The 23,811-nt window shown below is 44.4% G+C and overlaps 1 protein-coding gene across 4 annotated transcripts in view; it reads left to right on the top strand.

Annotated features, from left to right (window-relative positions):
* COMMD1 (copper metabolism domain containing 1) overlaps window positions 1-23,811 on the top strand; it is a 198,284-nt gene that overhangs the window by 135,982 nt on the left and 38,491 nt on the right. For 3 of the 4 annotated variants that reach the window (XR_008598026.1, XM_054995417.1, XM_054995436.1), the window contains exon 3: window positions 10,593-10,718. The exons of the other annotated variant lie outside the window; for it this stretch is intronic. Coding sequence is in view for 2 of the 3 variants with exons in the window: in XM_054995417.1 (XP_054851392.1) it covers window positions 10,593-10,718 (126 nt within the window). In the remaining variant the exon portion in view is untranslated. The remainder of the gene's footprint in view (window positions 1-10,592; window positions 10,719-23,811) is intronic. 4 annotated transcript variants of the gene reach the window in all.

The raw sequence follows: 23,811 nt of genomic DNA, 5'->3' as shown, positions 1-23,811 counted from the left end.
GCAGCCTGATTTGGGCTGAATTGTGCCCCACAGCGAGCCTGATTCGGGCAAATTGCGCCCCGCAGCAGGCCGATTCGGCCCCCTGGTGACCACGGGAGCACTTTCAGGTCCCCCTTTGACCCACGCAATGATGTTACTTCCTGGAAGTGATGTCTTTGCGTGAGCCCGGGAGTGCATGCCAGGCTCCTGATCTCCCACCAGGGGAGTCGGGGGATCGGGCAATCCTATGCCAAGGAAACCTCAAGGCAGAGCGCATTCCAAAGATGAGGTGCCACCACAGAAAAAGCCCTGTCTCTAGTCACCATCTGCTTCTCCTCTGAAGACGGGGACACAGAAGGCAGAGTTTGAGAGGCAGATTTTAATTGGCAGGCTGGACTAGGAGACTGACCTTCAGGTACCCGGACCCCAAACCATTTAGGGCTCTAAAAGATAACAACCAGCACTTTGACTTGAGCCTGGAATGAGATGGGTAACCAGTGCAGGCCTTTCAGTGCAGCAGTGATAAGCTCTCTGTAACCAGCCCCTGACAATAGCCTGACCACTGCACTTTACACCAGTAGAATTTTCTGAACCGTTTTCAAAGGCAGCTCCATGTAGAGTGCATTATAGTACTCTAACTTGGATGTAATCAGAGCATAGATTGCTGTGGCCAGACCATACTTTTTGAAGAACAGACATAGCTGATAAAGTGGTGCATGCCTGGGCCTCCAACCATAGGCCAGGATCCAGTAGCACCCGCAAGCTACAAACCTGCTCCTTCAGAGGTATTGCCACCCCTCTGGCACAATCTGTCTCCATGTTCCTTGAACATTTTCTCCTTGACCAACAGCACCTCAGTCTTGTCTGGACTGAGCATCAGTTTATTGGCCCATCACCCATTCGATTACCTTCTCCAGGCACCTATCCAGGACTTCCACAGACCCACCTGGCGTAGCTGTTAAAGAGAAATAGATCTGGATGTCATCTGCATATTGATGGCATCTCACTGCAGATCCTCAGACTACCTCTCCCAGAAGTTTATGTAGACACTAAATAGCATGGGGGATAAGATGGATCCCTGCAGGACTCATAGCATAAATGCCACTGGGCTGTACAGCAGCCTCCCTGCACCATCTTCTGGAATCGTTTGGTCAAATACGAGTGGAACCACCAAAGCATGGTGCCCCCTCTTCTTCCAGCCCAGCTGTCCTCTCCAGAAAGATACCATGGTTGATGGTATTGAAAGCTGCTGAGAGGCCAAGGAGAATCAACAGAGACATGCTCTCCCTGTCAATCTCCTAGTGAAGGCCATCTGTCAGGGCAGCTAAGACTTTCCATCCCAGAGTAGGTGCTCTGCCCCAAGTAAAAAGGGGCGTTCTCCAAACTTTTTCTTAAGATCATTCCCTTTAAGATCTGATTCAACTCTTTTCAGACATTTGAGACCCTTCCTGCTGTCTTGCATTAGCATTCTCTTCATCCATCCTTTAAAAACAGAAAAGAGCCTATCAGGATAGGATTCTTTATTTGTAGGGCTGCAGCACCACTTCCTTCCATGCAAAGGAGACAGATGAACAATCTTCTGTTCCCACAGACTTCCCATGAGATTCTGGGCATTGTGAGTGGTGCGCAAATGTTCATGAAGGCAGCCAACTCTGCATGATGCTGCGAGGCTAGATCCTACCAGAGGAAAGAGGAGACCAGCCAGCTGTTTTCTTTGTAGGGTTTATAGCATTTCTGTGCCAGCTTCAAAAGATTTCATCTCTTTTGACATCCAAGTTAGTTTAAGAACTGCAAGCAGTCAGTGATATCTTGTGCTCTCATGCTCTTTCAAGGTTGAGATGGTCTCCCTGAATATCCTTTCTGAATGAAAAACCAATCTCACAAGATATTAAGGATCCTATTGCGGGTGGGGGGGCAGCATTAAAACATTTAAAATAAATACAATAAATGAATAGCTACTTAGGCTACCAAAGGGTTCTCCAGTTATGCTTTCTGGTCCTTGTTACTTGTTTTAGGCCATTTTAGCTTGGAAAATGTGCAGTTTTCAGATGGATTCAAATAACTGATATAGTGCTATGAAAGACCTTCTGGGAGGTTTCATGATTGCTGGGCCATACCTTATATGACTGTGTGGATAAGCACTTAACCCAAGTTCGAATCCCCATGGAACCTCACTGGGTGACCTTGGGACAGTCACACACTCTCAGCCTAATCTACTTCACTGGGCTGTTGTGAGGATAAAATGTAGGCGAGGAGAACAATGTCAGCTGCTTTGAGTTGAGAAATAAATACTTGTTCCTTTAGTTAGGTAACTTGTGGATGAAAAATTCACATCTGTTGTTACTCTAGTGCCGATAATGGAAGCAAGACACATTTTGTTGTTGTTTTGGGCAACTAGGAAAAGAATTGTGTTCTGTGTTATTTTATTATTATTATTATTTTATTAAATTTATAACCCGGTCTTCCTGCAAGCGGGCTCCAAGCGGGTAACATCAATCAATAAAATCACAGTAAAATACATTAAATACATAACCACATTTAAACACATTAAAACATGAAAAATCAGTGTGTAAAAATCAGCGCAAGAGGCAGCAGTTCTTCACAACAGCCCATAAAACAAACCCAACCTAGTACATCCCATGAGATGGGTAGTGGCATACACATTAGGTGGGACAACAGACAATCGGGAGGGCTACATTCCCCGCTCAGTAGGAGGCCAGCAAAAAAGGAGCTCACCCAGCCCCAACCTCAAACATATTTCTATTTCTGGTTGTTTCTGTTTCCAAATGTGTCATAGCATGAAGACAAATCTCATGAACACCTGAAGCTGCCTTATACTGAATCAGACCATTGCTCCACCAAAGCCAAGACAACCTAGAGAAATGTAATTAAGACAGGGGTCAAGGAATGGCTTGTTCTGCCAGAAGAAACAGTTGTATCCGTTTAATATGTTTGTTATCGAAAGAGGAGTGGCACTCGAAATCCTTAAAAGCTCTGCCTTTGTGTGTTGTCAACAGGGCTTGCCTGCTTATAAAAACTGATTTGATAGGCAACTGTGTATTTGTATTCCTGTGCACAATGTTGAACTCATGCTGTTGGCTTTAAAGACACAGATGACTACTGACAACATTCTCTAAACAAAAGATATCCTTGTTTAATTCAAACGCCTGTCTTTGGCATCTGGAGAGATATCTGTAAATATTGCTAACAATAGCAAAAGGAACCTGGCATTGGAAATGTTGCATTATCTTCCACCTTGTGCAGAAAACCAAAGAGGAATTTAAAATTTTTATATATTTAGGTCACAAAGAAAAACAATAAGGTTTTTTTTCTTTTCTGGGGGAGATGCAAACTTTCACTGGGATGAAATTATGGGTGAAGTTTTTGGTAAGTAAGAATGTTTGTTAATGTGCTGTAAAACAGCAGTCATTAGAAAAAGCAGGTGTCAGACCAATGTGATGCTATGATGCTGACGAAATAACTTAGACATTACATAGACTGTACCGATGTTGGCAAATTCGATTTTCCAACAAACATGCAGTTTGGATTGAGCTGAGTGGTGTACTGTTGACTCCACTATTACCGTTTTTCTTTTCTTCTACCTCAGGCAGGTGAAAGCAGCAGCAACAACAACAAAAACCGAGAATACTGGAAGGAATACTATTCCTTCCAGAATAGTATTTTTAATTTGCATAAATGAAATCACACATCGGTTCTCCAAACTGAGTTGTTCTGAAATAGCTATCAGCCTCCCATTTATGGGTAGCAGACAAAATTCCAGAGGCTGTGGCCACTTTGGGGGCTCAAGAAGCCGAGTTGGGGGTCCAGAGAGAGCAGTGATGGCTCTTAGAAGTTCTGAGTAATTTCACACAACACCCATTAAAAATAGTATTGCACAAATGAGAAATGCAGGAACTTTTAAATGTTCCACTTGTTCCCACAGTCAGGGTGGGGAGAAATGTTTAAGGGGCAAGTAATTCATGCTAAGCAGTTACGGGTGCATGCCTGTAATTTGCAATGCACTTTACAGGAGATTGGTGGTGTTCTTTGCACTTAGGGCATTGGATAAAGATTCGGCATTTTATTCATTCCACTTCTCTGCGCAGAAAGGATTATGCTTTTAATGTAAGACTAAAAGCTTTTGCCTTGCATGGGGAACCTTGAGAGCATACCGGGACAACTGGTGCAGAATGGAATAGATGGTGTGATGGCCAGGATTATGTAATGCCCTGCTTACTGGATGACCTTGGGCCAGTCACTGTCTCTCTGTTTAACCTACCTCACGGGTGTGTTGTGAAGATAAAATGGAGGAGAAACATTTATGCTACCCTGTGGTTGGGTCCAGCAGAAAAGTTCACAGAGGGTCTGGCTGGAACATATCTTTTGGTTTTAATGGTTTTTCAGATGTGTTTTTATTAGGTATGTTTTAAATTTGTACCCTGCCTTATTGGCACTGATGGGGGCTGAAAGGCAATGTGAAGATTCTGTAAGTAAATAAAATAATAATAAATAAATCTTTCCTATCTTCCCCTTCTTTCCCAAGCATTTGACTCCAATGAACTCTCCGAGGAACAGGAGAATCTTGCAAGCAAAAGGAGCCATACACGGCAGGGGCAGCAGTGATGATGAGGAAACAGAGTCAAGTCAGATCTTTCTCTCTGTTCCTCTCACTGCTCACATCAGCAGAGGGAGACAGAAGCTAACTTGCCCTTGTTGCCCATCATTCTGCAGCCCCACTATCCCATAACACGTTCTGCCAGTCCTCAGAGAGGCGTCTTGGGACAAATGACAGGCTGCTGAAGGGAAGGTGGGGAAAGATCTGTTCCGCCAGCACTTTCGGTGATCTTTTTTGCTGGATCTGGCTCCTTTGGAGACATTGCAGGTGGGACATGGAGACCAGTAGTTGTTTATTAGTACAGTGGTTACTTTTACCATTGCATAGAAATGTTTTCCATCATGAGACTTCTGAAAGGCAAAATTGGATGATCCTAGTTGCAAATGCAAAACAGGAAGACTCAAATCAATGATATGGATAGGTAATGAATTTTGAAATGGCAAAAGGAAGCCATGTGCAATTAAGTGTAAAACATAATTGAGTTTTAGGACTCTGTGTTAGAGGATACCATCAAAACTGAGAAGACCATAATTGCTTTATTAGTCTTCATTTGCTTCAAATTTGCTTTGTACTCTGCAAAATACTTACTAAATTGTTATAGAGCTAAATTCTTTCCCAGAATTTCCACATCATCCATCTGATTAGTTATCTCCCTAGGAATAATGAAGAATATGGATTTGGATGCGAGCTGCTATAAATGGAGCAAGTTCACAGATGAATCTTTTCTTCACTTTTTGCTCTTCCACCAGCTCCCCTCTGCTGAGATGTGCTGTACTCTCTACTTACCTAAGAGGGATGGGTGATTGCAGTGTATTTATTTATTTATTTATTTGCTTGCTTGCTTCATTTATACTCCACTTTTGTCCCCAGTGAGGACCCACATGCATTTTATCCTCACGACAACCCTGTGAAGTAGGTTAGGCTGAAAATGTGTGACTGCCCCAAAGGTCACCCAGCAAGCTTCTATGGCAGAGTGGGGATTTGAACTTGGGACTCCCAGATCCTTGACTAGCCTATTGAATTTTTGGATCTCTTTATGCTAGCCATTACTACTCAGCATCCACCCTTGCTTAACTTAATGGTTGCTATGCAGTCGCATTTTGTGAGCTTACCATAAGCACCATCAAACCCCATGGACATATTTTGTGGTGTCTGATGGAGAGGTGAACTTACTATGTCCTTATTATATCCATGTGCTGACTTGTCTGTGATTAAATGTGCTCTCTGCAGGATGCTGCAGACAGTATTCTGAAAATTTCTCATACTGAATTCCAGGGCTTTTTTTCTAGGAAAAGAGGTGGTGGAACTCAGTGGGTTGCCAGCACAGGGGGCAACTTTTGGTGGGAGGTGGTGCCCCTGGTACCACATGCGTGTGCGCCAAGTGCATGCACGCTCCCAGGACCAATGACATCACTTTGGGTCAACTGGAACAAGGGGAGAGTTTTTAAAAGTTTAAATCACCCTCAGCAAAAATGGTCACAGGGCTGGTGGCCCCGCCCCCTGATCTCCAGACAGAGGGGGGTTTAGATCGCCCTCCACACCGCTCCAGCAGTGCAGAGGGCAATCTAAACTACCCTCTGTCTGGAGATCAGGGGGTGGGGCCACCAACCATGTGACTATTTTCAAGAGGTTCCGGAACTCCATTCCACTGTGTTCCAACTGAAAAAAAGCCCTGCTGAGCTCACGTGTAAACTACCTTGTGGTAAATGGTCATCTGTGCATGAAAATTATGCGTGATGTTTTCTTCCAAGACTTCTTTAAGGGCAAGAACAGTGCAGAAAAAAGGTTCATTTTCTTACCACCAAGCCATTTTTACCACCGCTAGGTGAGTTTAATTTTTCCCCTCAATTGTTGTCTAAATAGGGGGTGAGGGGTTTTTTAAGCAAGAAAGAAACAGGAGATAAAAGGGTTAAAGAGATCCCCCCCCCAAACAGCCCCAGCATTTATACAGATGGGTGTGGAGGAAAAGCTGTCGGAATTCTCAGGTGCCTTCTTCATTTGGGTTAGCAGTTCAGGTAGCATTCACATAATTCCCAAGAGAATCTGAGGATTTCTGTCTGGTGTAGTTTACTGTGCCAAGTGGAAATTGATTTAACAAGTAACTGACCTGTACTGCACTTTTCCAAAGAACAGTAGGCAATTTCGCATTGTCCTAAAATCCTGTATTAACCACCTGCATGGTTGCGTAGAGAGATTAAGCGTGTGTCCCCTGTGTCCCCTTTCCCTTTCCGCCTGTGGATGTTCATCACAGCACAAAGGTGCTATCGCAAAGTGTGTGCACGCAATTTCTATCTGTGCTATCATTTAAATTCCTCCTAGCATAACTGCAGCTATCCCAGTTTGGTTGGGAATGCATGGTTGCAGTGGCTATGCCCCCTGGTAAAACGCCTTTGCCATCTCAGAGACTAAACTCCACCCATGCATGTCAAAGATTCTTCATTGCCCAGCATCAATCAGGACATTTGAATTATGTCCAATACAGGAATTGGGTTATATCAGATACAGGTGCAAACTGAGTCTAAACAGTGCATATTTTAAAGACTCTGTTTATTACATCTGTACAGCACTTTCAGTATTCAAAAGTAGTCCACATATGTTGCCACAATAGTTCTTACAACAGCCCTATAAGATAGGCCATTAAAGGTATCTTCATGTTGCTGGTGAGGGCTGAGGAAGAGGGGAGAGGGGTTGCCTAAAGCCACCTTGTGAATTTGTGACTGAGAGAAGACTTGAACCCGTGACCTCTTGGATCCTAGTTCATTCTCTTAGTCACTCTGTATACCAAATGTAAACAAGCTGCTGCTTATAACTCTGTGAGCTATAAGTAGAAGTAGGGTTGCCAACTCTGTGTAGAGAGATTCCTGGAGATTTGGGGTGGATGTCAGACAGGATGTGATGCCATAAAATCCACCCCTCTGAAGCCGCCATTTTCTCCAGTGAAACTGATCTCTATAGACTGGTGGTGAGGTGTAATTTCAGGAGAACTCCAGGCTCTCCCTAGAATTTGGGATAATTTATGAAGCCGTGGTAGGGAAGATTAGGATTCATATTCTTGTTTATCTGTGAAATTCATTTATGGCAAATCTCTGTCTCCCTAACCTACTTCCCTGCATTATTGTCATCATTAAAAGTAATAACACCACAGTATGCCAACCTGCTGAGCTTATTCAGTGAGGTTTTAGTTTTGAAAATGACTTTACTGTGCTTTCTAACCTCTCAGATTAAACATCTATTGATAGTTCCATACATATCTGAAATCTTTGGCTGAATTATATGCATGTGAGTGCCATCAAGTCACAACCAACTTATGGCAACCCCATCAAGGGGTTTTCAAGGCAAGTGAAGAACAGAAATGGTGTGCCGTTGCCTGCCTCTGTACAGCAACACTAAGCTTCATTGGTGGTCTCCTATCCAAATACTAACCAGGGCCAACCCTGCTTAGTTTCCGACATCCAACAAGGTTGGGCTTCTCTTCCCCCAGTGAAGTTGCCACCCTATATTTTGGCCTGGGATGCGAACCAGAGACTGCTTTCCTGGAAGAGAGGGGCTTATCTGTACCACCTTGGACTTTTCATTGTATTCCTTTTCTTAGAATAGTACATACACATGTCCTCTTGACTCTCTTATTTTTTTTAAATTGGTCTGCTGGATAGGAGGAACATGTGCATGTGTGCATGAAGTGGCGTTTGAAAAACAAGTCTCAAATTTTCTTTGTATGTACCAAGAGAGTTGCAGGATTCTCTAACTTCCTGACTTCCACCTATTTCGTCAGCAGAACATATCCCATATTTAGCATGCTGCCTTTCAACTCAACAACTCTTCCATGTCATTTTATTCTGTACAATTTAAAAGAGGGTATTTTAGCAAGGTTTTTTATAATTTGCATCAAAACGCCTCACTTTAAAAACTAGCTAATCCCAATCAATTATGAATGAAACTGTGTCCTAGCAACACGGAGAGGGAGCCACTCACAGTGGTTATGACAAACCTTCCTTTTTCAATAATGTAGAGAAACATGAGACGGAAAATCACAAATGTGAGATCATTAAGTGGGTGCTGGTCTTTGTGTAGCTGCCGTGTTCACTGTAGCATTTCCTGTAAACTATAAAGCCCCATCAAGCTATCATATAACTTCTCATTTCAACATGTTGTTGTGTAATGTTCTACTTGAAGCCTACTCCGTTTAAGATTTAGATCACAAATGGGAAACCCACTAACCCAGCAAAACCCTGGAAACATGAATTTTCACCATTTCTTCTAAAATGTTTGCAAGTGAGAACAGTTTGTGTGTGTGAGAGAGGCAACAACATCCTTTACCCTTGTGGCTTTGAATGTCCGCTTTTCTTACGTTTGATGCCAGTCAAGCTGGGAAGTTGGTCCAAGAAAACAACCTCAGCAGCAGATGTTTAGAAGAGAGCATATTTCATCATGAAATTGAAAACCATGCAACCACATTAACGACAGCAGCATGAATGGCTAGGTACATAGCAACCTTTGTAATAAAAATTTTATATGCCACCCTCCTAAAGGGCAGTCTGAACAGAAGGCACTTGAAACCTCTTGAAGGCCCCTTTGCATTCTAGGAGCGGCTCCTTCTGCTACGATAAGTGCTTCAATGCTCTTCCTTGCGGCTTGGGTCTGCAAACAATCTCAGTTAATCTCAGCAGGAATCTCAGTGAAGCACTAGGCAGCAGAGCCACAGCTCTTCAGCCTTCTTGAACCCATGGACAATTTGGGCGTGTTGACAACAGGCTCTCAGTGCCACCACAAAATGTTTGCCATGGGGTCTGGGTCTAGTTACAAAACTAGACCCAGGATAGTTTCAGGTGGGTAGCCATGTTGGTCTGTAATAGAAGAGTGAGATGTGGGTCCAGTAGCACCTTAAAGACCAACCAGATTTCCAGGGCATGCGCTTTCAAGACTTTCTATAAAACGTTGGGAGGTTCTAAGCCAGGTATCCTCCTATGATAAAGGCAGCTGTTTCCAAACAGCAATTTCTGTAGATGCAAAGCTGAGGATCCTCTTGGGGGTCTTATGAAGCACCTCCTACCCCAGTGAAGTAGAGAAACAATTAGCCTTTTGCACTGGGAATGACACAAGGGGCTAAGGTTGCCAGGTCCCCTTACACTCCCAGCGGGAGGGGGGGACATGGCACTTACCTGTAGGGCGTCCTCATGCAAAGCATGTGTGTGCTTCCAGTGCGGCATGATGACATCACTTCCGGGAGTGACGTCATCACGCTGGCCCCGGGAGTACTGCCAGACTTTGCCCACCAGCCCAGTGAGAAGCTTGGGAACAGGCCTGAGCAATGATGTCACTCCTGGAAAGCCCATTCCCATGTCTTTTCTCCCACTGGCCAGGTGAGTGGTGGTGAGGGAGGAGGCAGGGAGCGAGGGATCCCCCACCAGGGGACCGGCAACTCTACATGGGGTCCCCTAGAAGACAGGCACCACCTTGCTCCAGACCGCTGCTCCTGTCATGATCCTAGGCCTAAGGCTGAGAGGTAGAGTGGCATGTAGGCCTTAAGACAGCCTTTGCCTCACTCTTGGGCATCAGGCCTTGCTGCAACTTTTCCTACAGGCCTACATTCTCAGGTACCCACCAAGCCCCAAGTGTGGACCAGGGAGAATGGAGGGAAGAGCAGGGGACAATCTCCACTATTGAGGAGAGCAGAGCCCTGAGAAAGACTATAGAAGACACTGCCCGGGGTGGGGGGCGCTGTTCAGTCCCTGAAGGAGGGCTGCCGTGAGGGGGCTTTGGGTGGGAGCTCATCCCTCAACCCAAGGTGGGGGGAGACTCTGACCCAAACAGGAAATGGGAAGAATCCAGTCAGATTGTCTCATTAGGCAACTTTTTTAGCTAGCTTCTTTTCATGATAGTGTTTGTAGTGTTAATTTTTCTGTTGTCATAACTGTTCTTGTAACTGTACACTATTATTATAACTTAACTGTTACAGTAATTGGTTAATAAATTAGTCTTTTTCGTTCACCCTGTCCAGGTCCCTTACATCAGGACACACCCTGATCAAAGAAGTTTTCCAGGGGAGGTTGCCAAAGTCAGGCTCCAGCACCAGAGTAATGACAGCCACCCTCCCCTGCTCCAGGGCTCAAGGGGGAAGGAGGAGGTATGTGGGACTAGAGAGACTCCTGTCCACATCAATTACGGACCCCTTCCCATGACACCATCTCTCTTCTGTAACTAGCAGACACCTAGCTCAGTTTCCCCTCACAGTAATGTATGCAATTTCTTTTTGTCTGAATGGTTTTATTGTATTTATCTTTAGTTGGTCTTTGACCACAATAAAATTCATTAAGTCCCCTCCCAGTGGATAAAATGAGAGCAGATTTATGAGCTTTTAAAAGTGTACGTTGAACACTTGTCCCTTTGTAACCAACAGCTTGAAAATCCCTTTTGTCCCCAGACATTCAAAGAGGGAAATCTTAACTAACCTACTTCCTTCCTGTTGTTTTCTTTCTACTGAATCCGAGCACATACCTCAAAACAGATTGGCAGTTAGGGTTGCCAGGCCGCAACCAGTAAGCCCTGGGAGCTAAAGGGGGGGTGGGTCCCAGCATGCCGCTGTCAGACTAGTGCACTGATGTCACAGCCAGTAAGAACTATTGGATGCTACCACGCACGCTCCATGTCCTCTTTGTTTTTGATCTGTAGGCTGGTCAGAGCCGTTCCTTTAACCTCTAGCCCTTTTTAGAAAATGGGACGGTAACAGGAGTTACATAACGCAAAAACAAGTTATCCTGGAACTGATGGGATTCAGTCTCGTTAGGAACATCTCTCTCATAAACCCCACTGAAACAAACATTCACCTGGTTTTGGGAAATTACGCCAAAATGCCAAGGCTGAACAGAACCCTTGAACTGAATAGAACTATGAGTAAACCCAGTGTTTTTACAGACTAATCTCCAGTTTAGATGATAATTTCCTTTATGTGCCCCCTTGCAAATTAAGATATCATTCAGGTCAAGCACACCACATCTAGGCATGGCGCAAAGTTCAGGCACAGTATCAAGACTGCCTCAGAAGTGACCCAGGGCCTCCCGGAGAGCCCCCCCCCCAGCAAGCATCCGAGATGTCATTCTCAAGAGGGTTTAAGGCCCACCAGAGAACCATTCCCTGGCTGATGGCAGGAGCAGATTTATTATTAGCTCTCAATGCTGCTTGCTGTTTTATTGGCTTTTATGATGATTTATATAAGGTTTTATTGATTTTGATGGGAGTGGGAAGCTGCATTCTGTGCAGAAGCGGCAGAACAGAAATGTGTTCAATCTCGTGGCTCTTTTATTATGTACTTTCTCGTGTCTTGAGAGCTCTGAATAGAGAAAAACATTATTTTGTGTCTCTCTGTGTGTATATGTTGCTTCTACTTGCTATACATTTTTTAATTCACTATTTGCTGGCTCACCAAGACAACCTGAGACCTGTTTGACAGCTAATTAGCCCAGTTTGCTCCGAGCTTCTGCTGGCTTTTTTAAAAGAAGCTGCAGATTTGTTCTTGTACACCTGCTTCTACATTGCATTTTGGGTTCTGATCGGAACCTCAACACTTCAGAAACAAAGCCGTTTGCAGAATTTCTTTGCAGTATTTGGCCAACCCATATCTGCCCTGTTTGCTTTTTTGTTTCTCATTTTTGAGGCCTAGCGTGGCTTCTGTCACTGTGAAAATGCTCTGAAATGAATGGGAGTTATTGAGGGACATAGTTGCATGCTTGTCCCATTTGCCATTCTTTCCCCCATGGGTCTTGTACAGGAAAACTGGTCTAACAGTTTTGCGTTTAATCAATATTTCATTTTATTTGTATACAGTGGTTTGGACACACAAAGTAGGACTGAGATGGTTAACTACTTTTTGAGGGTGAGCAAATAACCCACCTTGGATTTAAAGGCTAAAATGATGGTTTTAATGATTTCAGGAATATCATAAAAGCTGTAAAATGGAATTTGCTGAGCTGCATGAAATGGAAAATTTCCCTTGTGCCTTGGACTTCCTCCAGTCCTTTCTGTTTAATCTCCAGTAGGATAGGATTGAGACTACATTAGAAGAATTAAAGGAAAATCCTCTTGAAAGAAGGGTAACTTCCCCCTCTTAGAGATGAATAGTCTCTCCCAAATCATGTAATTCCAAAATAATCTGGAAGGATATTCTGCATGTCAAATTCCTGTGTCCTTGGTTTGTTTTTATTTGGTGATGAATCAGAGATACAACTTTCATTTTAAATATTTTAAATATCATTGTAATAGTTGGGGAAGATATAACTTCATATTGGACAGTCTTCTTCTTGGTGCATATTGAAGTAACTAGACACGAGCAGGATGTGATGCAGTGATGTTATATTGCATGTACCTCACAGGGAATGCTGGAGAACCAACGTAGTTTAGTGGTCAGAATGGCAGACTGGAATTTGGGACATATGTATAAGGTGCCATCAAGTCACAGCCAATTTATGGCGACCCCCTACTAATCAGGGCCAACCCTGCTCAGCTTCCAGTTCTGATGAGACCAGGCTAGCCTAGGCCATCCAAGTCAGGGCGGGATCTGGGATATCCTGGCTCAAATCCTCTCTCTGCCATGGAACCTTGTTTGGCCATCTTAGGCCAATCCCTGTTGCTCGGTCTCTCCTTAACTCACAGGGTTGTTTGAATAAAATAGGAGGAGGGGGAATGAAGTTGTACAGTTGCTTTGGGTCCCCACTGGGGAGAACAGCAGGTCGTTAAATTTTTTAAAAACCAATAACTTTTGAGATCTGCTTCAGGCATCTGTTGATGCATTGTGATGGTAAATAATTGAATGCAGTATCCTGGTGCTACTTAACCCTGTGTTTGTTTGTCTTTTCTAAGAATTCATCCAAAACTGTTTGTTTGGCTTCATTGCTCAAGTCATGCAGTCCCTGCAGTATGACTTGAGATGCAAAAAACAAAGCTTTGTCAGAAAGATCCTGCTCTTTGTGCTTTGGTCTTCTGGGTATTGCAGAAGGAAAAACACACATTCTTTTGGGGGGACAGCACATTGTCAATGTGTGTTATTTGCTTTCGGTATCCATTTACATTAGCAAAGTAACGATATATCTAGGGAAGCCAGCAAGGAGGGGGTGGGGGAAACTCAGCTGAACAGCAGCTAACAAATCTCTGAAGGGATGCTTATTCAGGGCTGGGCAGTTTTTCACTCCCAACCCAAGACAACCCATTTTCCAAATGCAGCAAATAGTCAAATTGATTCAAAAGCACCTGCTCTCCAGTGATGCATTCAGCCGCCTGTGTTCTCCAGAGACAGAAAGAGCACTGTATTTGGAGCAAAACTGGAGCACATGATACACCTGCACAGAGCGGTAAGGCAGAGAAGGTCGTGGAAGAAAACTGCCCCTGCATTCATGGTACCTATCAGGAAATAATTTTGTTTGATGTCTACCTCCCACTCCCACACTTGCAAGCATCTGCAGGGGCAGTTTTCTTCCCACAGTAGCATGTGTGCAGATTTCCTTTCGTATATCCCTCTGCCACAATATCTAGGTGGCAAGTTCTCTTTCAGTATAGGTGAAAGAGAAGGTAAAAGAAAGCACATCCGCCTGGTAGAAACTATGGCTCTGGAACATTGGTCGACCCAGAGTGTCTGCTTAAGTCAGAAGGAATTGCTGTTCTTGGTAAGCTCCATTTACTGACATAAAGTTTCTGGCCAGTAACCATGTTGTTCTGTAGTACTAAGAAAAAATTAAAGTCAAGTAGCACCTTAAAGCACCTTAAAGACCAACAAAATTTTCCAGAGTATAAGCTTTTCGTAAGTCAAAGCTCACTGTCAGATATGAAGTGGTATTTGACAAGAATGACGAGAATCATGAAAGTTTATTTCCTGGAAGATTTTTTTTCTTTTTGGTCTTTAAGGTTGCGTTGACAGAGATGTCCGCAAACATTTCAGTGTCTCAAAGAAAATTAAAATGGTGCCCCATATTACTGTAAAAACATATGTATATAACTGACAACTACCTTTCCAAGGCCCTGACCTGGATTGACCAGGCTATCCTGAGTGCATCAGATCTCAAAATCTAAAGGGCCACCAATAGTGCTGGATAACAAAGCTCAGTCTTGGGCGAGCACAGATGTGAAAATAGCTTCTTCTGCAGGTCAGCATTTAGAAACTGGGACAGCCTGTCTAAGAAACCTCTAAACATCATTAAAATTAAAATATTTTTAATCCATGAGCTGCAGTGAGGTTTAGCAATGTTGAAATAAATATTAAATTGAAACTCTTTGTTACCTAGTGAACTACGGACTGCAGCATGCTCTTTTTCATCTTCCTCCTTTCATTTTTTTAGTGGGCACCTTTTTAAGTTCTGGATTGTCTTTGCTGAAACTTCTGTTCTTACATTCCCCTGTGGGGACCATGATGCCTTTTTTGCACAAAAGCCATCTCAAAAGTGGGGAGCAAGACGAGCTCAGCTTTTTGCAAGGGGTGGGAGCAGGAGGAAATGGGAAAGTAAATAGTGGGAGCTGGAGGGGAAGCAGAGGAGAGGTGAGCAAGTTGCAACTTCCAAGTACGACTATGACTGTTATCTCACTTAGATAATAAAACGTAACCCTTGGGACTTGTCTTGTAGCAACGCAGGCGTGGCACCAGGAGAGGTAACTACAAATTGCAAACATCTCATAGTTCTCATGTAGCAAAGCCACTGTCTTGCACTACTAAATTCCAGCCCTAGGAAGTATCCGTATTTCAGGGTTGAAGCACGGACACCTCTGCTGAGGATTTCCTCTCCAGTTCAGAAAAACTATGTTATTTTGGAAGGAAGGAAGTAGTTGTGTATGTGTGTACACACACACACACATCTCCCAACTGATTGAGGATCTTCTTGAGTCTCTCTGGAAAAGCCCAGTCAGCCTTCCCCAGACCCAACAGTTACAGCACTCCCAAGTATTAGGCTCGGTAAATCAGCAGGCCTAACACCCTTGAACTCTATGAGTCTTGGAGCTGATTGCTACTGGCTATCTAGGGTTGCCAGTCCCCCACTGGGGATGGGGGATCCCCCACTTCCACTCTCTGCCCCTGCTTACCTGATCGACGGGGACGGGGGGACGCGCCTCCTGGGGCATGCTCCTGGGTAGCACAGCATGCTCCTGTGTGCTGCACAGGCCTGAATTGGGCTACTGCAGAGCGCGGGAGTGCTCCTACACCCTGCAGCAGCTGGATTCAGGCTGATCCGGGCCGTATTTAGGCCAAATCAAGCCCAATTCAGCTGAAATTGTGCCACTGTGGAGTACAGCAGAGCTCTTGCACTCCTAGGGTTGCCAGCTCCAAGATGGGAAATTCCTTGAGATCTGGGGGGTGAAACCTGGAGAAACCTGGAGAAAGTGGGGTTTGAGGAGGGAAAGGACCTTGGCATGGCATAATTCCATAGAGTCCACCTCCAAAAGCAGCCATTTTCTCCAGGTGAACTGATCTCTGTGGCCTGGAGACCAGTTGTAATTCTGGGAGATCTCCAGCCACTACCTGGAGGCTGGCAGCCCTACGCACTCCACAGTGGCCCAATTCAGGTCGACTCAGCCCCCCTGCAGAGTGACATCCTCACACAGCCTGGGAACGTGTTTTGTATGTGCACATGCATGAGGGGGGGGGATCTAAAAGGTAGGTGCCGTGCTGCCAACCTCCCGCCCAGGGGGTCAGGGGACGTGGCAACCCTAGGCTATTCTGAGCAATTATACTGGCTAGTATAATTGCTCAGCCAGGATGGCACAGCCCGTGATTGTACAAAATCCCACTCTTTTTTTTTATTTCTTTCTTGCAGTGCCTTCCTCCCCCACTTCATCATAGGGAAAGTTTCTTGTCTTGCAAGCCTTTAATCTAACCCGGTCTCTATCTTGAATGGCCTACAAGGCTCAGATCAAGTTGCAAGCTCTGAGTAGACTGTTTGTACCTTGTATGTTATTCCAGAGCTCTCAAGCACAGATTTTTTTTGTTAGCACATCAAAGTGCTAAAAATGTCATCAGCGCCACATTGGAGCCCTCTTACATTTCTGGTGATGAGATAAAATCGTCATTCAGCAAGCTGAGCAAAACAGATTGCTCAAGCAGCTTTTGGAGCCATTGCCTGGAAAAGCAAAAGTCCCTGGGATGCTTGTTATTTCTTCACGATTCTTGGGCTTAGAACAAACGTTCTGTGTGTCTGAATGAAAGGAAAAGCTATATAAAAAAAAGTGATAACCAACAAGGTGAATACACACAAGTAGGAAAAAACAGTCATAAATAGTATCAAAAATAATATAATGGAGTACACTCTCTCTAGAACCAATTACGAGAATATACACAAATCAATAACAAATACAATGTCTGGTGCACAGTGACAATGAACCCAAGTACACCTAAAAGTATAAGTAACAAATTCAATGAGGAAGACGTCCATAAGGTAAGTCCAGGAAGTCCATAATGAAAAAGAAATACAAAGAAAAGTGTTCATATGGTACATTGGCACTCCAATTAGCTTTACCATTTATGCGAAACATATTGCAGGGCAGAGTTCTGTCTAAAGAGAGAATGGCTGTCCTGTAATTATCAGAGAAAAGGGTGAAGTTGTGGGTCAGAGCATCACAGGTCTCCAAAACACAGTTTAGCCGAGGGTGTCTGCGGCCTTCCAAAGTGAAGTCAAATGGCACTGGGGAGAATGTAGTGACTTGGCAAGTGGAATGAAGATCCATTTTGAAGGTTTTGATAAGAAACAGATTTGACAGTGCCAAGCAGGCAGCATGTATCAGTGTGGAAAAGCAGAACTGACAAGCCTGCCTAAAATAGTCCTTTCACTTTTCCCAGAGGCTAGACTGTGAATCATGGGTTTTACTGACAGCATGCATTTCCCCAAAAAAGGCTCTGTCTGGTGGCTGGATGTGTTCTTCGGATAGTAACATCTGTCAGCCTCCATCCTAATAGCAATTATCCACTGTATCCCCCTCCCCATGCATTAATTTTTGCTGCTCTCATCCTTTTAAATGTCTGGATTGGATGTTTCCTCTGCACGTTGTGTCTTGTTTCTCCCTCTTTTGTCATCTGAGCCTGCTGCCTTTATGTTCATCCCCTTTTCTAAAAGGCATTGGACAGCTGAGAATGACCTGTAAGCCACAGAGATGAATGCTGCCATTGTTTAGAGCTCTTCTCTATCTTCTATCCTATAACTTTCAGCATGACTTAGTCATTAACATCAGTTTCTAAAAGCTACTAGTAAGAATTAAGCTAGCCTGAACTCTGAAAAGCAACAGAGTAGGAGGATTCCATCCGAAATCTATTCCCTGTCTTTTAGTACTTGTCTGGGCTCCTGTAAAAGCTCCTGCAGTTCAGAAATTATCTAACCTAGGCCCAGTGCTTCCATTTGTGATGTTCTCTGTAATATGGCTAGATTGCCCAGTTTGAAACAGATGGCCACTCCATGCTACAGCAGATAGAGCGGAAACCAGTGGGGCACAGGAGGCTGTTCACTGTTTATTGACAGCCTCTGTTTGCCTTTGTAAGGGCTAGTTCATACAATCTTCTTGCAGACATGGTGACACTCAACCCAAGACTTCGTTGTTTCTATTTTTAGGAATAGTTGGATTTTATCTCTTTTAACTTGTGCTCCGGTGAATAATTTTCAGGCCGAGTATCTTCCCTATCTGATGCTAGATTGTGATCCATATTGGTTGCTAAATTTCTGTCTAGCATATTTTCATTTAGAAATTAATTTATTATTCTGTTAGTCATTTCTCAGGACCATTTGATCATAGGAGCTCTGAAAAGGAAAGGACTTTGTTGTTTCCTTTTTTGGTGCTCTCTGACTTTTGGTTGCATTGGGGATGTTACAGGGCTAAATCTTATTGGAAGTAGAGGGGGTAACTCTTTAGGATTCTGCAGCTGTTCCTAATATAACTCACAATAACGTCATCTAATCTTTACAACTAGAAGCAAAAGACAGTGTTTAAGAACGGATTTATTTATTTGAGGTGCTTATATACTGGCTTTTGAACCACACGAGTCTTCAAGGTGGCTAACAAATCTATCTTAAAACATACATCAAACTGAAAATAAAATTCTATAACAAAAAAAAACAATTGAGGTTTATTTTTAGTGAAAGCCATGCAACATGTTATGTGATCATTTCAATTATAAGTCAACTCTTGATTATAGACAAGAAAGGAGGGGTCTCTCTACACAAGACATCTGGGCACATGTCTGTCAAGTGTTGGGAGATGCAATGTTAGCCGAGAAGCGTAGTTTTGAAAGATAGAGCCGGCGGAGATCTCTCCAGAGGGGATGGATTCTCTCACAGCCCTCCACCGCCTCTGGAGTGTTGAACTGTCTTCCCTTCCAGGGCTTTTGCCTTGCCACCCTCACTGCTTAAAACTTTGAATTAACCGAGCCTCAGCAGGGCAAAGGCTCCAGAAGGGGAGATACCAGAGGCAGCAGAGGGCTGCAAGAGAATCCATTCCCTCCAGAACAATCTCCGCTAGCTCTGTCATTGAAAACTACACTTCCCAGCTAATATTGCATCTCCCAACATGTGAAGAACATGTGTCAAAAGTATTGTGTAGAGAGACTCAGTGTGGGGTGGGTATTAAAATACACCTTCAAAGTTCAACAGCTAAAAGATAAATATGAGATCCCAGGAAGGAAGGGGATTTTTCCCAGAAAAAAAGGGAACAGGGAACTTAACAATGCTCAAGTTCCTTAGTATGACAAACTTGGATGCATTTACAGTTTTCCCTAACACAACCCATTCTGGCTTGTAGACTCCATTTCTTTACCCTCAGGAGCATTCCTTTGATGGAAGAGGGTCTTTGACCACCTCTTCTGTCAGAGGAAGTCCTTCACATTTAGCTTAGTGGAGTGGTCGAGTACAATACAAGCTGCTTCCCATATTCATGTCTGTGGGATTAGGAATCCAGAAAATACATACAAAGAAAAAGGCCTGTAGCATCCCAGCTAATAAAACAACCAATAAGGATGGTTGAAAGAATTAATACAATTCATTTGTGGCTTGTCACTGTATTCTTCATTCTTATAAGCCTTAAACTGATGAGTCATGTGGGTAACTAGCTGAACTAGCCCATGGGCTTTGTTTCCATTATGTGCAAGTGATTTTCATAAACATGGATAAATTGCTCCCAGGATGCTACCTATCCTGCTTCATGGAGAAAAAAAAATACATTTCCATTACCAAAAGATGGTTTGTGTATCCATATTGGGAGAAGAGTCCTCCCAAATTGAGTTCACCACCTCTTATTCCCAGGGGCAGCTGCTAGAACTTGCTCCATTGTGAACTGGGTCAGGAAGAATGTTTCCAAACCATAAAGGAGAGTACTTGATGTCCAGAGAAAGGAACCACGCATTTTCGAAAATACGTTTTGACTAGGATTGCCAGCCTCCAGGTGGTGGCTGGAGATCTCTGGGAATTACTCTGATCTCCAGGCCGTAGAGATCAATTCCCCTGGAGAAAATGGCTGTTTTGAAAGGCGGACTCTATAGCATTAAACTTCTTTGAGGTCCCTACCCTCCTGAAACCCTGCCCTCTCCAGGTTCTACCCCATCATAATAATAACATTCGATTTATATACTGCCCTTCAGGACAACTTAACACCCACTCTGAACGGTTTACAAAGTATGTTATTATTATCCTCACAACAATCACCCTGTGAGGTGAGTGGAAATGAGAGAGCTCTGAGAGAGCTGTGACTGACCCAAGGTCACCCAGCTGGCTTCAAGTGGAGGAGTGGGGAATCAAACCCAGTTCTCCAGATGAGAGTCTCAGTACTCTTAACCACTACACCAAACTGGCTCTCCAGGAATTTCCCAACCTGGAGCTGACAACCCTAGTTTTCATTTATGTGGCCTAAATGTTTTCAGTAGCCATCTGGAACAAAGGAGAGCAAGATTCAAGTCCAGTAGCACCTTAAAGACCAACAAGAGTTTCAGGGCATACATTTTTAAGAGTTCAAGCTCATACCCTGGAAGTCTTGTTGGGTTTAAGGTGCTACTGGACTCAGATTTTGGTCTTCTACAGCAGACCAATATAAGGGAGGCTGCCAAGCAGAAGTAAGTTGCCACATTCCATGCTAGCCACTGCGCTTCTATCCACCCCCATTTGTAATTTTAGCAGTATTTTTCACAATGAGTATGTTTTCAATGTACAAATTAGTTACATTTTTTCCAGAATCAGTAATACTCCTTCATCCTCCTCCCCAAGCCACTTAGCACATTCATGTATTTTATTAAAGACCAGAGCCAGAGCCCATTGTGTCATAAGACAAATGGCACTAGCAGTGGGTGCTATCCAGCCAGCCTGCACCACAGAGGGCCACTGGGCCAGGCTGCCCAGCAGCTGGCTGTGCTGCAGCAGGCCAGCTGCTTGGTACGGCAGTGGGCCGCTAGTGGGCTCCACCCCCCCTTGCCCATGGATAAGCTGGGCAGGGAGTAAGCAGTGGGTAGGCCTGCCTTCTCCCTGCCCAGCTGAGTGGTGGGCTCTGCTGCCCCCCTTGTCTGCGGATCAGCTGGGCAGGGAGAAAGGCAGACCCTCAGAGGCCTGCCCCCGCTGACTTTTTATCCTGGTGCAGGTACACTCTGTACTCCACAGACCCCTCTGTGCAGCTGCGCCAGGATAAAAAGTGAGTCGTCGGCAACACGGTTAGCCTTTTGTATATATGAGATATCCCTGTGTGAAATGCTAAGTTATTCAAAAACACCAGTGGCACAACACCTTTGAAACTGTTCCCCAGTCCACGCTGCTGCAAGCTCCTGATGTACCCTATCAGTGCTAGTGGGGCTGGGGTGGCTCCCCGTTGCCTCCTGTGCCACCACTGCTCAACGTCAGAGGTACCGGTGGTTCTTCTGGGACTCCTCCTTGCTCTCCACCAGTGGTAGCACAAGAGGAGCCAATTAGTGTAGTCCCTGCCCATCAGCTCCCAGCTTTGCGCTGCTGCCAGCCAACATCATGTCAAGCTATGGCGTTCCAGACACAATAGTCTGTCTAACTCCCTTCTGCAAGAAGACAAGGTCTTTTGGTTTCAAAATATTTTATTTTGAAAGACAGCATTCAGGCCCAGACGACCATACTCTAGGATTTGAGATCCTAGCTGAACAAGGCATTGTTAGGAATGAGATACAGAATAGAAGTTGTTACATTTCACACTCTCAGAGCCCAGCCTCCCCCCAGAGTTCATATAGCAGGAGAGTTCTCGGTGGGAACAATAGTCAAGGTCGACTCGGCTTCCAGAAAAGATAAGACAGTGTCTTCTCCCATGGACTCGGCTCCTGGCAAGGCGGTGCCTAGAGGGAAAAGAAGACTAAACAACTAAAGAATTAAACATGGCGTTAGGTTGCTTCCTGTCAGGCAATATACAAACAGATCCTGACACATCAAGGCAATCTCCAAAATGCTAGCTGCGTTGCTGAGGCCCCTATCCCTCAGCTGCATGGGAGGTGGAAACAGGATGCCTTCTGCCCCTCATTGCCTTCTGGACCCACACAACTGCTGTCTTGGTCTGCCCCAAGTCCCTAAAGTGCTGCTAGCACCAGTGAGGCTTGGCCCGGTCCCAGTTGCTGGTGGAAGAGGGCAAGGCCATACGTGTCATTAGGGAGGCAGTGTGGGATAATGGTTAGAGTGTCTGGGAGGCTCAGCTTCCATTCCCCAGAGAAGCTTCCTGGGCGATCCTAGGCCAATCACATACTCTCAAGTTAACCTACCTCACAGAGTTGCTGTGAAGGTAAAATGGAGGCGAGGAGAATGGTGGAAGCCACTTGGGTCCCCATTGCGTAGTGTATAAATGAAGAAAGTAAATAAATGAATTAATGTACTCCAGTCACAAGAGTCCAGCCTGAGTCCCTACAGCACTTTTGGGGCTTGGCCTGCTCCCATGAGAAGCAGAGTATCAGCTCTGGACAACAAAATACCTGAACTGGCCCTAGTGTGGATAACCGCTTATGAACACAATATTAACAAGCAGCTGCGTCTCCACATTGCAGGCAGTATGTGTAGGCCTTGTAATACGTTGTGTGCTCAGGGCAACATGCTCATGAGATGCACACATGAGGATTCCCTGTTTAGCTTCTACAGGGTCAGCGCAGGCTATGCTCACACCGAAATATGCCTTAGGGCAGCAATTCCTAAACTTGTTCCGTGGACTGTCAGTGGTCTGCAGTGCACTTTCCAAGCATTCCTCAGGTCACAGCAAAAGTCACAGGGGAAAATGCTGATCCCCCACCACCACAATAGTGATGAACCACAAATTAAAACTTGGTTCCTTTGCAATTTGGTGTAGAATAACCATGGGAAAGGGAAAGGGGAGGCATGGCTTGACAGTATCTAGGTGTTGCTTGGCCAGTGCACGCTCCGTATGAAATCTGTTCTGAGCGATAGAGTTTTGAGTGATGAAATGTCTCCATGACATAGAACATGCTCAAAACCAAATGCTGCCTGCCTGCTACCTAGCAACCTTCCCCTGCCTGCACAACTTTTCAATCTACTGTTGTAATCCCATGTCTCTGCACTGAGAAAAACCCTGGATATCAAAGAAATGGAAAGTGGCTGTAGCAGCCACTCATTTCTGCTGTATGTGGATGATGCTTTGATAGTAACTACTCTCTCTCTCTCTCTCTCTCTCTCTCTCTCTCTCTCTCTCTCCTCTCTCTCTCTCTCTCTCTCTGTTAATTTAATTGTTCATTTAGATACACTATAAAGAAAGGAATTTTTTTAATGGTCCCGAATCAGTTTTACACTCAGTATAGAATAAGTACAGATTTCAAGTCCAGTCGCAAGCAAGAACCTCCTTTGGTATCTTTATCCCAAAAGAGAGAACTCAGTTGAATACTGCATCAGAAGAATGCTGCCAGATCAGATCAGTCATCTTTCTTCTCCAGCATTATGTTTCATGCAGTGGCCAAACTTGTGGCAAGTATGCCTAAAACCATAGACAGAGGAAAAATCTCCCCTACCCATCCATCCAGCAACTTGATGATGGAGTTACTGAAGGAGGAGGATCAACTGGAGGTGTCTTCTTTTTGAGATGGGATAATCAAAACTGTATATATAGTATTCCAAATGTGTCTGCACTAGAGGTGGGCACAAACCAAAATGCGAACGAAAGTTCATCATGAACCAGACCAATTTGTGGTTCGTGAACCAGTAGTTCGTTGGAGGGCATTTCTGACAAACCGCAGTGATTTTTAGGGTGGTTCATTTGGTTCATTTTTCGGTTTG

The sequence above is a fragment of the Eublepharis macularius genome, chromosome 1, assembly GCF_028583425.1.
Source record: "Eublepharis macularius isolate TG4126 chromosome 1, MPM_Emac_v1.0, whole genome shotgun sequence".
Taxonomy (NCBI): domain Eukaryota; kingdom Metazoa; phylum Chordata; class Lepidosauria; order Squamata; family Eublepharidae; genus Eublepharis; species Eublepharis macularius.
This window is presented reverse-complemented; position numbering and strand designations above follow the sequence as displayed.